Raw genomic sequence first — 13,703 nt, 5'->3', positions numbered from 1 at the left:
CAAAGAAAATGGGATAATTCCTAGCAGTCTTGCTCTCTAGAGTCACTTGAGGTCCATGATAAAGAATGCTTAGCTAGAGGGGAAGCTAAGGAGAGCTATTTTTGTGGCTGATTTCTCTTTATTTCCCTTAAATAAAAGAAAGCAAATTATGGAAGGCATAATTCCTTGTGTCTTTCATACAGAAAGAGGGGAATTGAATCAGCAATAAAAGCAAATTTCCTAGAATCATCAAAGGAAGCCGCAAATGAGGGTCATTGATTCAGCAAGCAATTGGATAAATGCAGTTGGGAGAATATAGCAGTAAAGTCTCTTGATGGGAAGTAAATTTTGTTTTCTTTTTATTTGTTTAAAAAATAGAAATAAAATGCCATTTATATTCCAACTTAACTTTCTCCTACAATGCACCAACATTATGGCTTTACGAGTTAGAAGTAATATCGTACCAGAGGGTTTCCCCTAATAACAAACCCCTAATGGAAACATAAATATTTATAATTAATTACTGTTACTGCATCATTACTTTTATAAATATATATCTGTATACATATTTATGGGTGTGGAGACTCTCCTTCAGGTATACAGGGCTGAGGCCATTTAGGGTTTAATGTCAGCACCAACACTTTGATTTGTGCTCGGAAATGTACTTGGGGTCTTTCAGGACTGGTGTGATATGGTCCCAGTGGCTTCTCCCAGTTAGCAGTCTACCTACCGCATTCTGGATTAGTTGTAGTTTCTGAGTCACCTTCAAAGGGAGCCCCACATAGGGCATATTTTAGTAGTCCAAGCAGGAGATAACCAGGGTATGTACCACTCCAGCAAGACAGTGTGCAGGTAGCTAGGGTCTCAGCTGGCATGCCTGATGGAGCTGGTAGACACAGAATTAACCTGTGAGTCCAAAATGACACCCAGGCTGCACACCTGGTTCTTTAGGGGCACAGCCACTCCATTCAGGACCAGGGAGTCCTCCGCACCTGCCCACCCTCTGTCCCCTAGAAACACCACTACTGTCAGGATTCAACTTCAATCTGTTAGCTGCCATCCAACCTGCTTCTTTTCATTCCTTCATTTAGGAAATGGCTTATCTGTTAGCTGTAGTGTAAGGAGCAATTCGGACATGTAGCATATTTACTTGGAAGTAAGACCCATTAAATCCAATGGAATTTACTTCCTATTGCATGTGCAAAGGATTACACCCACGGTTAGCAGAATGTGGAGTTTTCTATAACTGGTCAAATTTCCAATCATTTCTCCTGAACAGAAGTTTGGGAGACTTGAAGCAAGTTAGTTCATTATAAGGGATGTGGGTGGCGCTGTGGTCTAAACCACTGAGCCTCTTGGGCTTGCTGATCAGAAGGTTGGTGGTTCGAATCCCCAGGATGGGGTGAGCTCCTGTTGCTCGGTCCCAGCTCCTGCCAGCCTAGCAGTTCAAAAACACACCAGTGCAAGTAGATAAATAGGTACCGCTCTGGTGGGAAGATAAACAGCGCTTCCATGCGCTGCTCTGGTTTCGGTGTTCCATTGCACCAGAAGCAGCTTAGTCATGCTGGCCACATGACCCAGAAAAACTGTCTGCGGACAAATGCCATCTCACTTGGCCTGTAAAGCGAGATGAGCGACGCAATCCCAGAGTTGTCCGTGACTGGACTTAACTGTCAGGGGTCCCTTTACCTTTACCTTTAGTTCATTATAAGTCAGAGGGAGGAGAAGCAAATGTTGATTAGCAATTTGTGCAGAACCAACACCGAACCTGACAAAGCAGCCATTGCCAGCTGTCAAGTCCACCTTCATCCTCCCTGCCTGTAGGGGACGCTGTAACAGAATTCCCACTGCATTCATCCACACTAATCCCCAGATAATTCAGTTGCATTGCTTACAGTAAAAATGATCCTGCTGATGAAGCATTGACGTGCATAACAGTTCACCATTTTTTATGTGTAGTAAGAGATAACATTGTACATTAGAGGGGAAGAGGAGAAGCACAGTTAGTCGTAGATTGTAGCCAAAAGCAATAGAGTTTGATTCCCATAACTTTTTAGTGGGGGGGAGTTCGAGGGGGACAATCCTAAAATTGTAGAATGTACTTAGGAACTTCCTGTCTTAGAGGAAGAGGAATGGTACATTTAAAAAGTAGTGTGTTTTGTCCCTTTCTTTCTTATGTCCTCTGCATTCTGTCAAAAGCTCTCATAGCAACCGCGTAATCTTGAAAGACTGCCAGGATCTGTCACGCTCTGCTAGTACAATGGAGCCATTCTATTTTCAGTGGTACTTAAAGTGCGTAGCTGTAGTATATAGACTCTGCTATATAGACCATCTGTAGTGCTCAGCGTATTTTAAAAGACTGATTACCTCACCACCACCTTCTTCTGTGATAGGAGTGACATAGAGCTTATCTGCTCTTCCCTTTTGGCTTGCTGTTTCTAGGCACAGGTCTGTGCTTAACGCTCTGGGTCTGAGCATCGGGGAGGTTTTTGGCCCTGCGCTTTCTCCATGAAAAACTGCTCTTTAAAGCTCAATTGGAGCAAATGTCAATTTGGGTTCTCTGCAGATTGCTGTTTGCTCCAGGTGAGCTTTAAGTGGGTTTTCATGTGGAAAGCAAACAAAGGCCGGACACTCTCACACAGAACATGAACCATGCCTGGAAAGAGCAGAGGAAAGTTAAGGTGGATAAACCTATTGTTCAACAGATTGTGATAGTTTACATTATATTAAACCCCAAAGCTGATCTGGAGACTAAGAAATGAATGAACCATTCCCCCCTTTGCTGTGATCAATATCTTAGCAATACATTATCTGTGCTCTTCCCTTGCTGTCACTTTAGTTACACTAGCTCTAGGGCAGGGTACCTCAGGTCCGGAGGCCAAATGTACCCCTCCAGCCCTCTCTGTCTGGCTCTTGGAGCCTCCTTGGGCTATACCTCAGCTCCAGGCCATATTCCTCAATGTGCTCCACATCCTCCACAATGTGCTCCTGCTCCACATCCCCTTCTAGTTCATTTATCTGGCTGGAAGGTGCCCTTGAACTGTAATAATCCTGGGAACTATAGTTGGTCAAGGGTGCTGAGAGTTGTTTAAAAAAGGTAAAGGACCCCTGACAGTTAAGTCCAGTCACGAACGACTCTGGGGTTGCGGTGCTCATCTTGCTTTACTGGCCGAGGGAGCCGACGTTTGTCCGCAGACAGTTTTTCCGGGTCATGTGGCCAGCATGACTAAGCTGCTTCTGGCGAAATGGCGCACAGAAACGCCGTTTACCTTCCCTCCGGAGCGGTACCTATTTATCTACTTACACTTTGACATGCTTTCGAACTGCTAGGTGGGCAGGAGCAGGGACCGAGCAACGGGAGCTCACTCTGTCACAGGGATTCGAACCGCCAACCTTCCAATCAACAAGCCCAAGGCTCAGTGGTTTACACCACATAACGCTTGGGGGAGGGAGCCATGACTGTTCAAAGTGGTACCCTAGAGACTTAAATATATGGTGTAGGAGTCATTTCACTCAAATTGTTATTTCTTTAAAACATTTTATACCCTCCCTATCTGTCATTAAGTAAATAAACTCCCAAGGTGACCCACCTTGGAAATACCTTGCCATGTCGCATTCTGCCTTTGCAGTTCTGTTACGAGTTGTTCCCATATGGGGGGGTTGACTGCATTTGACTGCTTATCTCTGTTTGCAGTGAGTGTGCATTTGTTTTCCTGCGCTTGCTGCATATGCTGGCACTTCCTCGGAAATGTGGAACAGCTAGCATTTGTTATGTGAAAATATTGTGGATGTGTGGATGATATGTAGGAGGGCACTGGTATCCGAGTGCCAAGGCCCTGCGCATATACTGCTCTAGTCTTCATTGAGGCTGCACTGAATATTCTCTAGTTTGCCATGAAATCAGCACACTTGACACAGGCAATCTATGGGGGGGGGGAGTAACCACTTTGCTGAACGTGTGAATAATATCAGTGGTCTTTGCTGCCACTTGGATCCCTTGGTTGCTGCTTTTGCCTGACTATTGGCCATTGTGACTGGGGCTGATGGGAGTGAGAGTCATAGAATCATAGAATCTTAGAGTTGGAGGAGACCCCCAAGGGTCATCTAGTCCAACCCCTGCAATGCAGGAATCTCAGCTAAAGTATCCAGGACAGATGGCCAGCCAACCTCTGCTGAAAAGCCTCCAAGGAAGGAGAGCCTACCACCTCCCAAGGGAGACCATTCCATAGTTGAACGGTGTTTACTGTCAGAAAGTTTTTTCCTGATGTTTAGTCAGAATCTTCTTTCTTATACAGTGGTACCTTGGGTTACAGATGCTTCAAGTTACATACGCTTCAGGTTACAGACTCTGCTAACCCAGAAATAGTACCTTGGGTTAAGAACTTTGCTTCAGGATGAGAACAGAAATCGTGCAGCAGCGGTGCAGCGGCAGCGGGAGGCCCCATTAGCTAAAGTGTTGCTTCAGGTTAAGAACAGTTTCAGGTTAAGAACGGACCTCCAGAATGAATTAAGTTCTTAACCCAAGGTACCTCTGTAACTTGAATCCATTGGTTCAAGTCCTACCCTTCAGAGCAGGAGAAAACAAGCTTGTTCTCTCTTTCATGTGACAGCCCATGAAATATTTGAAGATGGCTATCATATCTCCTCTCAGTCTCTTCTTTTCCAGGCTCAACATACCCAGCTCCTTCAACCATTCTTCATAAGGCTTTGTTTCCAGACCAGCAACATCTCAAAAGTCTCAGGTTTCCCACCCCTGATTTAGGTTTTGTTCACTGAATGTGGGTATTCAGAGCAGAGCTTGCCACTGAGATCCCCCTTCCCAACTGCAACACATCAACTGGACAGGTGACCTCTGTCACTGATGCTAACCAGGAGCACAAATGTTCACCTGATTGAAATTACACATGTGCCTTGTTGAATTGAGGCTGTGCAGTCACATTCCCCTTTGACAGGCTACTCGTTTTCATGAAGCTGAGTTATATTTGATTTTGTATTTATTGTATTATTCTGGGATAAGATTGAAGGAGCCTATAAATAGGGTCAGATTAAAATGGCCGCTTACCACCTTTCCTGGTGAGCAGTGGTTGCAGCCTGACGCGGCACCTCCTCTCCCCTTGGGCATGCTGCACCATCTTTGCCTGTCTCCTTGTCCCCCTCGGCCGCTCACAGGTTCTCACAGGTTCCTGCCAAAACTCGTCCATTCAAATGGGCCAATCCATGGCAGGCTTCCCTTAGGTCCGCCCTCCATCTACTTAGCCCATCCAACCCCCAAACACGGCACCCAGTTGGGTGCGCCGGGGCAGGGCGGGGGCTCTGTGGCTGGGCATGCAAGTAGAATATGAAAGTCTTTGAAATCCACTCTAGCTGAAAACAGCTCTCTTTGAAGTTGGAATGTATTTCAACCCTTCAGGTTTTTTCAGTGGCGAAAGGGCATTGTATAAATAAATGAGATGTAGCAACCAGTCCTCTCAAGGTCTCTGATGCAGAACTGTGTTGACAGTGACTGCTGTTTGCTCAGCATAAAGAATATATATGAAGTAAAAAGACATTGACTACACTTATGAACAAAGAATAATGCTTAAAAAAAGAAATCAACCATGAGAAGATATGTCCTTTATTTTTCAGCTTCTGGTGCTATCTGGTGGAAGCTGGTGAAAAAACAGCTTCTAGCATTAGAGTCTGGCAACCTGTCTAAGAGCATTGAAGCTGTTATAAGTAGAGGCTCTGTTAATTGTGATGTGGGCATGGATATATTTTATCTCACTATTATCTTCAATCAAGTAGGGTTTTCAGGTTTTGGTGCAAAATTTGTTTATCATAAGCTTAAGGGATATCAAAACAATCCCAGTTTCATGCTGCCTTCAGCTCTCTGTTGTATGTCTCCAGTCCAATAGAAGTGTTATTGTGTAGTGTTGGTCTTTTGAGCTGGTGCAGCAAAAAAAGAACACAACTCCTCACAAACACACTCCTTGTGCCCTGACAGGCTTTGGATACGGCAGTGAATCTGCTGGTCTGCATCCCCGGCCACTCATTACTGTCATCGTTTTTCTTTTGTTTCCACTTCATAGTCTTCTCAGTTTGGACCTGCTATTGGGGGATTTTGTCATGTAGCCTTTTCTGAAAAGCTGATGCACCAAACTAGGTTGGCAAGGGGGAGTGGTTCATCGAGATCTCTTCTTGGAAACATGGCTCCTGACAATCTCTTACAGGGAGAGTCTCCAAAGTTCCTTCCCTGTGATCATGCTCATCTTTTTGAAAGGACTGTCTTTCCAAAGGCAGAGCTATAACATAGCAGTCAGGAACCTTGTGGTTCCATGGGCATCACAGTGACACCTGGTGGGTGTCAGTTGGGTGGCCCCACTGTTGGTGAACTGCAGGAGGCCAGGTCCTGTTCCTCAACCCCCACCATAAATGTTTCTTTTTGAAAACTGCACTTTGGGCAATGGTTTCTGTGAGAAAATGCTTTTTACCTTGTTTCTTCTTAGAGTTTTTGTCTAAGTTGGAACTGTTTTGTATCGATACTGATAAAATGTGTATGTGTGTGTAGATTTTAAAAAATCCCAAGTTGTCTTCCTCCCCTCCTTAAGGAGAAAAATAAAGGTCCCTTTATCTTTTCCCCTGCTGAGAGAAAAGCAGTTTGAGGGCCAGGAGTGATTTTTGAGAGGGCAAACTATTATGGATTTTCTTCCACATAATTCAGTATATGTTTATTATATATTTCAGATCCCTGGCTGGAATTAAACGACCTGAAATGAAAGTTCACCTAGAATCCAATGTAAATTATTTCTTTTACGTGAGAGCAATTAACATCTTTGGGACAAGTGAGCAGAGTGAAGCTGCTCTCATCTCGACCAGAGGTAGATAAACACTTTCTAACTTGTGGGAAAGGATTCCTTTTTGTCTCGGAAGGAAATGCAAATGCCTTTGAGTAAATTCTGTTGTACATTGTTTCAGTGACAGTGATTACTGTAGGCCTTAAGATTTTGTGATTCACTACAAATGCACAATATAATAATAATCCCTGAAGTGGTGTTTTATTTCTTTCCTGTGAATCACCTCAGGAACTAGATTTCACATAATGAAAGAAACAGCTGCCCCTGCTTTGCAAGTGTCACCAAGTGGAACTATGATATGCCTTCCTGAGGAAACTGAAGCCACTGGGTAAGTCTACTCATATTTACTCCTCCTTACTATTGAGCATTATTGTCAACAGGATGTGAAGATCTATGTAGGTTAGGGATGAGAGAAATTCATTTCAGTTTGCCTCGAAGCATGAAACCACCAAATTAGCAATTTCCAAACCAAAACACAACCAATTCAATTCTTAATTCAGTTCAGAACCAAGGAGTGTGTACAAAAATGTGTGTACTAGGGTGAAAGAATGCGCAAATTGGTGAAAATAGCTTACAAAATGCATTATATTATGCAAAATTGCTTTGTAAAAATCTATACTGGGCACATCTCCCCCCCTCCCTCCCTCCCCCCCTCTCTCGTTACTGAACTGGTTGGATTAAAAACAAAGCCAAACATTCCTATCCTGAATATTCGACAACGGACAAATTTCATACATATGCATACATAAAAAAATGCAACACAGGCTTGTTTCTTCTTTTGAGGCAAGTGAAATCTCACTGTTAAAGGTGAAGACCAGGGGTCAGCAAGCTTTTTCAGCAGGCGGCCGGTCCACTGTCCCTCAGACCTTGTGGGGGGCCAGACTATATTTTGAAAAAATAATAATGAATGAATTCCTATGCCCCACAAATAACTCAGAGATGCATTTTAAATAAAAGGACACATTCTACTTATGTACAAACACGCTCATTCCCGGACCATCCATGGGCCGGATTTAGAAGGCGACTGGCTGGATCTGGCCCCCGGGCCTTAGTTTGCCTACCTATGGTGAAGACATTGGACCTTTCTGATGCCAAAGGTTCAAACCATTCTTTGACTTTGGCCAATATAATGCTGCATTTGTTTCTGTTATTTCTGTGTGCAGACTCTCCCCAGTACTGGGTGAGCTCCTGTTTGCTCGAGGATGGCACTACTGGGAAACAACTGTGAGTGACTGTTCAGCTTACAAGGTTGGGATCTGCTATTCTACTATGCCACAAGACAGCATCCTGGGGCAGAACAATGCTTCCTGGTGCTTGCATTGTCCTAGCAAGACAAGGTAATGATGAACATCTTATTTTTTAAAAAAGCTGTGAAATTACATGTCCTTTCCAGTCTATTCCTTCTCCTCCCTTCCCCTATGGATACATGGGTGTGTGTTGATTTTCTATTTGTAAGCCACTGGAAGAGGTACGTGGCAACTTTCAAAAGGTATACAGCGCTTACAGGGGCGTCGTTTATTATTAAGTGTTGTACTTCTGCATCCCTCAAGGTTCCCCCTGATTCACTGGAAATTTTGTTTGTGGGTAGTGCTGCTAGGCCTACAAAATGATTGGCTTGGCACCACCAGAGTTGAGCATTAGAGGGAGTGATAAATAAATAGTGATGTGTTGCCTTGGAGGACAGCTTGGATGTTATGGAAAGTGGCAAGAAGCATAAGCACAAGTGATGTCCAAAGGAGGACATCTTTGGACATCTTCTTGTATGTTGAGATTGTGGGAATGTTCAGGATGGCAGGAGAGGATATATTGTTTATTAACATCCTTCCTAACTTGCATTAGCAACTCATACGTCTCAGTGGAGGAGAGATGTGCAAATGCTCCCTCCAGATGTTACACTAGTGGCATGGAATATGGATGCTTAGTTGCACATTGGCTAAGCAACAGCTGTGGGCAGCAAGATGAGGTTCACGATGCATTGGGAGGAATGTTAGCCCTTTATCCGTGCTCTGTAATAAGCTGCTATCAGCTGCAGGAGAGAAACATCTATTGGCACCCAGTTTCCCTTGCCATGATTACAACAACCCTGTGAAAAAGGCCCATTTACAGCTGGGGTTCTGAGTCTGAACACTTAGGATTATAGTGGCTCAAAGAAATCCCATCTCAATATTTTGTTCCCATTTTTTCTGGGTGGCACAACTTTCATCAACTGAAATAGGAGCAGAAATTTGAGCCTCTGGAATGTGTAGCTGTAATGAATACTGCAACCACAAGATCGACCCGTCTGTTCCCTGGTCTGATTTTCCTGTGTATGTGAGACATTTCTACCATAGCTGCTTCACCCGAGGTCATCTTGATGATTTAGCAGGTGACAGGGCGAAGGAGAGGGATGTTTTTTTGGAGAGAATCCAGGACTCTGAAAGGCTGGATGATTGGTGACTGAGAATAGTGCTCTGATGATATACTCCCTGTCCTCTACACTGGCAGATAAGGTTACGCCGTGGGTGCTTCTTAGGCTTCCACTTTCCATAATCTGATCAGGAGTTTTAGTATTACAGCCATAACCATCAATGGCAGGTTATATTTAATGCTTGTAATGTTGCATTTCAAGGTGCCCGCTTACTGAAATATTTTATAGTATGTAACACATTTCAAGTGTTTAATTTGCATCACATAAATTATCTCAGGAACAGCTCTGTGCAACAGGTCAGAATTATTTGTCCTGTGTGATCATTTACTTCTGTGTAGAACTGGGTGTGCAGAGGGGATTGACCTAGAGGGGACTGGAATTGCATCGTCTAGACCCACTCCTAATCTCTGTCCATTCAAGGTGTGGTATCTACAGGAGCCTATGTGTTTTTACCCAAATGTATGTAGGCTTCCTATGCACAATGGTGGTAACTGGACCTCATGCTAAAACATGGTTTATCATGATGGGAATGAGCTGAGGCAATCTTTGGATTCATGCACTTCTCCCTTCCCATTCCTGCTTTGGTATGTCTGTAAAGAGATGCTTTCACAAACTGCAGCTTGTCCAAACCTGACAAACTGTGGTTGATCTTAACTATCACCTGCTGAAACAAACCAACGTCAAACCATGGGCTATGACTTTGGCTTGTTTCCAACAAGCCATTGTTTAAGCTAACCACCTGGAAATGAATGAATGATTACACAAAGTTATTACTTTAATGTTTTGGGTGGGGGAGGGACTGTGGCTTAGGAGCGACCTGCGTATTTATTAGGGAAGTAAAACGCGGAATAGTCCATCCATCCAGAATGACCTAATACTTGTGTTTGGCGTCTCCTAGGTCTGTCATTTGATTAATCACTTGACTTTCAATCAATTACATTGAAATAAATTCCAGAGTTGCAGTCATGTTAGTCTGCTGCTGCAAAATCAACAGAGGGTTTTGTGGCACCCTAAAGACTAATAAATTTTATTATGACATAAGCTTTCATGGAGAGGAGTGAACCCTTAGACTGCAATAAAAGTTGTTAAGTCTTTAAGGTGCCACAGGACTCTTTGTTGATTGAAATAGATGTGCATATTATAGCAAAACGTTTACAATGGGTGTCCTTTGGAGGATGCCAAAGGAAAAGCAGTTTTCTCTGCAGTGTGAAACATTCACTTTACTAAACAAAGCAAAAGCGACTGTTCAGGGTTAAAAGGTAAGGCCACCCTTGCTGCTTTGCTCTGCAACATGGGAATGTGGAATGCTTGTCAGCAATAAAAGGCCACAGAGCCAAATGCAATTCCATCAGTACCACTGAGGATCCAAAGTTAAAAGAGACATTGTCAGAAGCTTCTGTTGCTTTTGATATTCACCTTGAAATGCAAAAATATCTGCTGGCTTTGAACAGATAGTGCTAGTAAAAGCCATCTTAGCTTTTTTCATCAAGCTTGGCACAGCAGGTGGCTCTATATTGGGGAGGGGGGAGGACAACATGCTAAAACAAATGACAGAAAATGACCCTTGGAATGCATTGCTTCCTTCCAAATGAATATACAAAATGCTGAATTGGCCAAAGGACCATTAGAATGCATTAAAACAAGAGTGATGGATTGCTTGCTCATATGGCCATTTTAAGGAACTGTCTCCAAAGGAACAACTGGGGTAAATAGACTTTAAAAAGTCATTCAAATAGCCATTGAAATGCATTGGTATAAGCTGGATCTGGGTAAATTGCCCTCTTCAACACCCCATCACTCCATCCTCATAGAAATCAACTGTGTGTGTGAGTGCTACTCATAGGCATGCATTGAGAAAACTTGGATCCAGATAAATTGCCTGGGCTGGCCCTACCATTAAACAGAGCGAGGCGATTGCAGCTGTTGAGCGGCAGTGGTGGCAGCCTGCTAGTTGTTCCTCCTCAGCCATCTGGCCATTCCTGTCTGTTCTCAAACAGATCTGTGTGAGCCATGCAGCCAGCCCTACACCTCCTAAGTTAACCCGCCACCTTAGGCACAGTGGATGGGGACCCTTTTTGGCCCAGCGTGCCAAATCCTTACCTGTCTCTACCCAAGCAGGCCAACTTTCATTGGGGACAACCCACCTGCCAAGAACCTGGCATCATTATGACACCAGACGATTGACAGGTGGGCTGTCTCACCCATCCATCAAAGTCCCTTTGTGCAGCACTCAGGGGAATCATAGATGTGTAAAGTTGGAAGGGATCATGAGGCCCCTCTAGTCCAACCCCCTGCAACGCAGGGATCTTTTTGCCCAACGTGGAGCTCGAACCCATGTCCCTGAGATGAAGAGTCTCGTGCTCTACCAACTGAGCTATTCTGGGAGGGCCAAGCAGTTGGCAGTGAGCTGTGTGTCACAGCGCTTCACAACTGCATAACAGCCAGCTTGGGAACTGCAGCGTAAGGCAGAGGGCAGATGGTTCCGTCAGGCAAGCAGACATGGAGCTATGCTGAAATCCTCCCAAGGTTTGGCAATTCTGACAACACCATTTATCCGGCTCCAGACTCCTTCGTTCCTTCATCCAATCATAATGCTTCCAAAATCATTGCAACCCGCTTCACGTTTTTGCATATATTACATAATCAGAACCAGATAGTACCCCCTTATTTTTACCACAGCACTCATCTGCACCAAAGGGGAGCATTTCAATGTGTGAAAATGTGTGTATTAAAGCTTTAGCCGCTAAGGGTTTCCATTTGCTAATATCTGGCAGATAGAAAGAAATATTGCGATAGGCTGTGCAGTGAATTCTTGTTGACCTAATCTTGCACTCTTCTGCAGTTTCCTGTATAAGGTCCTCCATCGTGGTGAAATGAGTGATGTCATTGTGACAGAACAGCCTCCCCGCATTGGCATTCTGCTGGATTATAATGCTGGAAGACTCTTATTTTTCAACGCGGAAAGAGGGCAGCTCCTGTTTGCCATCCGGCAGAAATTCACCGAAGCTGCCCACCCTGCCTTTATGTTGGAGGAGCCAGGAGTCCTTCACCTGCATACGGGCATGGAGCTTCCAGAATTTGTGAAGCAAAGCTAAACATTTTCTTTCGAACTACGTGCAAGGCACACACACACACACACACACACAAAACGGATAGAATGTGCTTGGGGTGGCCTTGTTTCCTTCTTCTAAGATAAGTTAATGTTTAAGAACTACAAGCCAGAGAAATGCTCTGTGAACTCAGTGGCTTCAACAGGACTTCCATTATACATTCCCCCTTGCCAACACTACTTCGTAAAGTATTTCTTATACTTGGGGGAAGTTTCAAAAGCAGATCAAGGAAGCTCCTCTTAGGAACAAAAGTGTAAGGTTATTCACAGAGCCCACATAACTCACCCACATGCGAAGTCCCTGGGTGGTGGTTAACTCTCTTCCCAATTTGTTTTTATTCACTGGAATCATTCACATAAGGCGCACGTGCACGTGCGTGCACACACACACACACACACACACAGCCATAGCTCAGTGTTAGAGCATCTGCTTTGCAGATTTGATCCCCATCATCTCTGGGTAGGACTAGGAGAGACCGCTCTCTGGTGCCCTGAAGAGCAGCTGCTAACACGGCTGAGCTAGACTGACCGGAAGTTTGACTCAGTATTAGGTTCTGTGATCCTACATAGCACAAAGACACAGAAGTTATCTCTTTACTTACTACTTTCTGTGATGCATACTGAAGGACTGCCAAAATGTTTGTGCTACACTCACTGCGGGTGGGTGCCAGGAACTTCTCCATTGGTCCCTTTTGAAATGAATTGATTCCAATGTATTTTCACAGGGCCCAGCAAGAATAAATTATTGGGAGGAGTGTGCTCATTGTCTGCAATCCAGCTAGTCGAGGACTGACCCACACAGGCCTACCTCTAGTCAAGATGGGTGGGGCTGCTAGGATTTGGGGAGAGGGGACTGCTTTCAGTCTCTACACCCCATATAATCTCTGACCAGGTTAGCACTCCTATTGATATTAATAACATTGCCCATCTTGGTTTCAGTTACACTCATTTTTATTTTTATTTTTGACTGACAGGCAGAGCCTGGCACCTCAAGTGTGGCACATATAAACATATAGAGTTCCCAATCTGCTAGGATGTATGAGCATAAAATGCTGGATTCTTACTGTGTTGTCCTAACATTTGGGGCCTAACTGGATCAGGACAGTTTGTTCATATGAAAATTATTCTAATACTGTTTTAATGGTATTACGTGCAATTAAAAAATTAAAAACGAACAGGTTTTATTTCCAATGTCTTTGCCCAGAAAAACAATATACCATTCAGTGCTTTAAAAAGAAGTGGGAAATGTTTCTGATGTGTGAACAATAATGTGACAGCTTTCTGAAATTGCTCTTCTTGATGGTGATGAGTCTTTATTGTAGTATCAGTACTGCACGTGTATGCAGATTTTTCCAGCACCCACACAGCGTTGTTG

The 13,703-nt window shown here is 44.0% G+C and overlaps 1 protein-coding gene across 2 annotated transcripts in view; it reads left to right on the top strand.

Annotated features, from left to right (window-relative positions):
• The window catches only part of CMYA5 (cardiomyopathy associated 5), a 50,070-nt gene extending 36,567 nt beyond the window's left edge, over positions 1-13,503 (top strand). For both annotated transcript variants that reach the window (XM_082191822.1, XM_082191821.1), the window contains exons 10-13: positions 6,703-6,836; positions 7,041-7,140; positions 7,976-8,149; positions 12,062-13,503. In XM_082191822.1, coding sequence (XP_082047948.1) covers positions 6,703-6,836; positions 7,041-7,140; positions 7,976-8,149; positions 12,062-12,314 — 661 coding nt within the window. In that variant the 3' untranslated portion in view covers positions 12,315-13,503. The remainder of the gene's footprint in view (positions 1-6,702; positions 6,837-7,040; positions 7,141-7,975; positions 8,150-12,061) is intronic.
• The last annotated feature ends 200 nt before the right edge of the window (positions 13,504-13,703 follow it).

The sequence above is a fragment of the Podarcis vaucheri genome (assembly GCF_965113315.1).
Source record: "Podarcis vaucheri genome assembly, chromosome: 11".
Taxonomy (NCBI): Eukaryota; Metazoa; Chordata; class Lepidosauria; order Squamata; family Lacertidae; genus Podarcis; species Podarcis vaucheri.
This window is presented reverse-complemented; position numbering and strand designations above follow the sequence as displayed.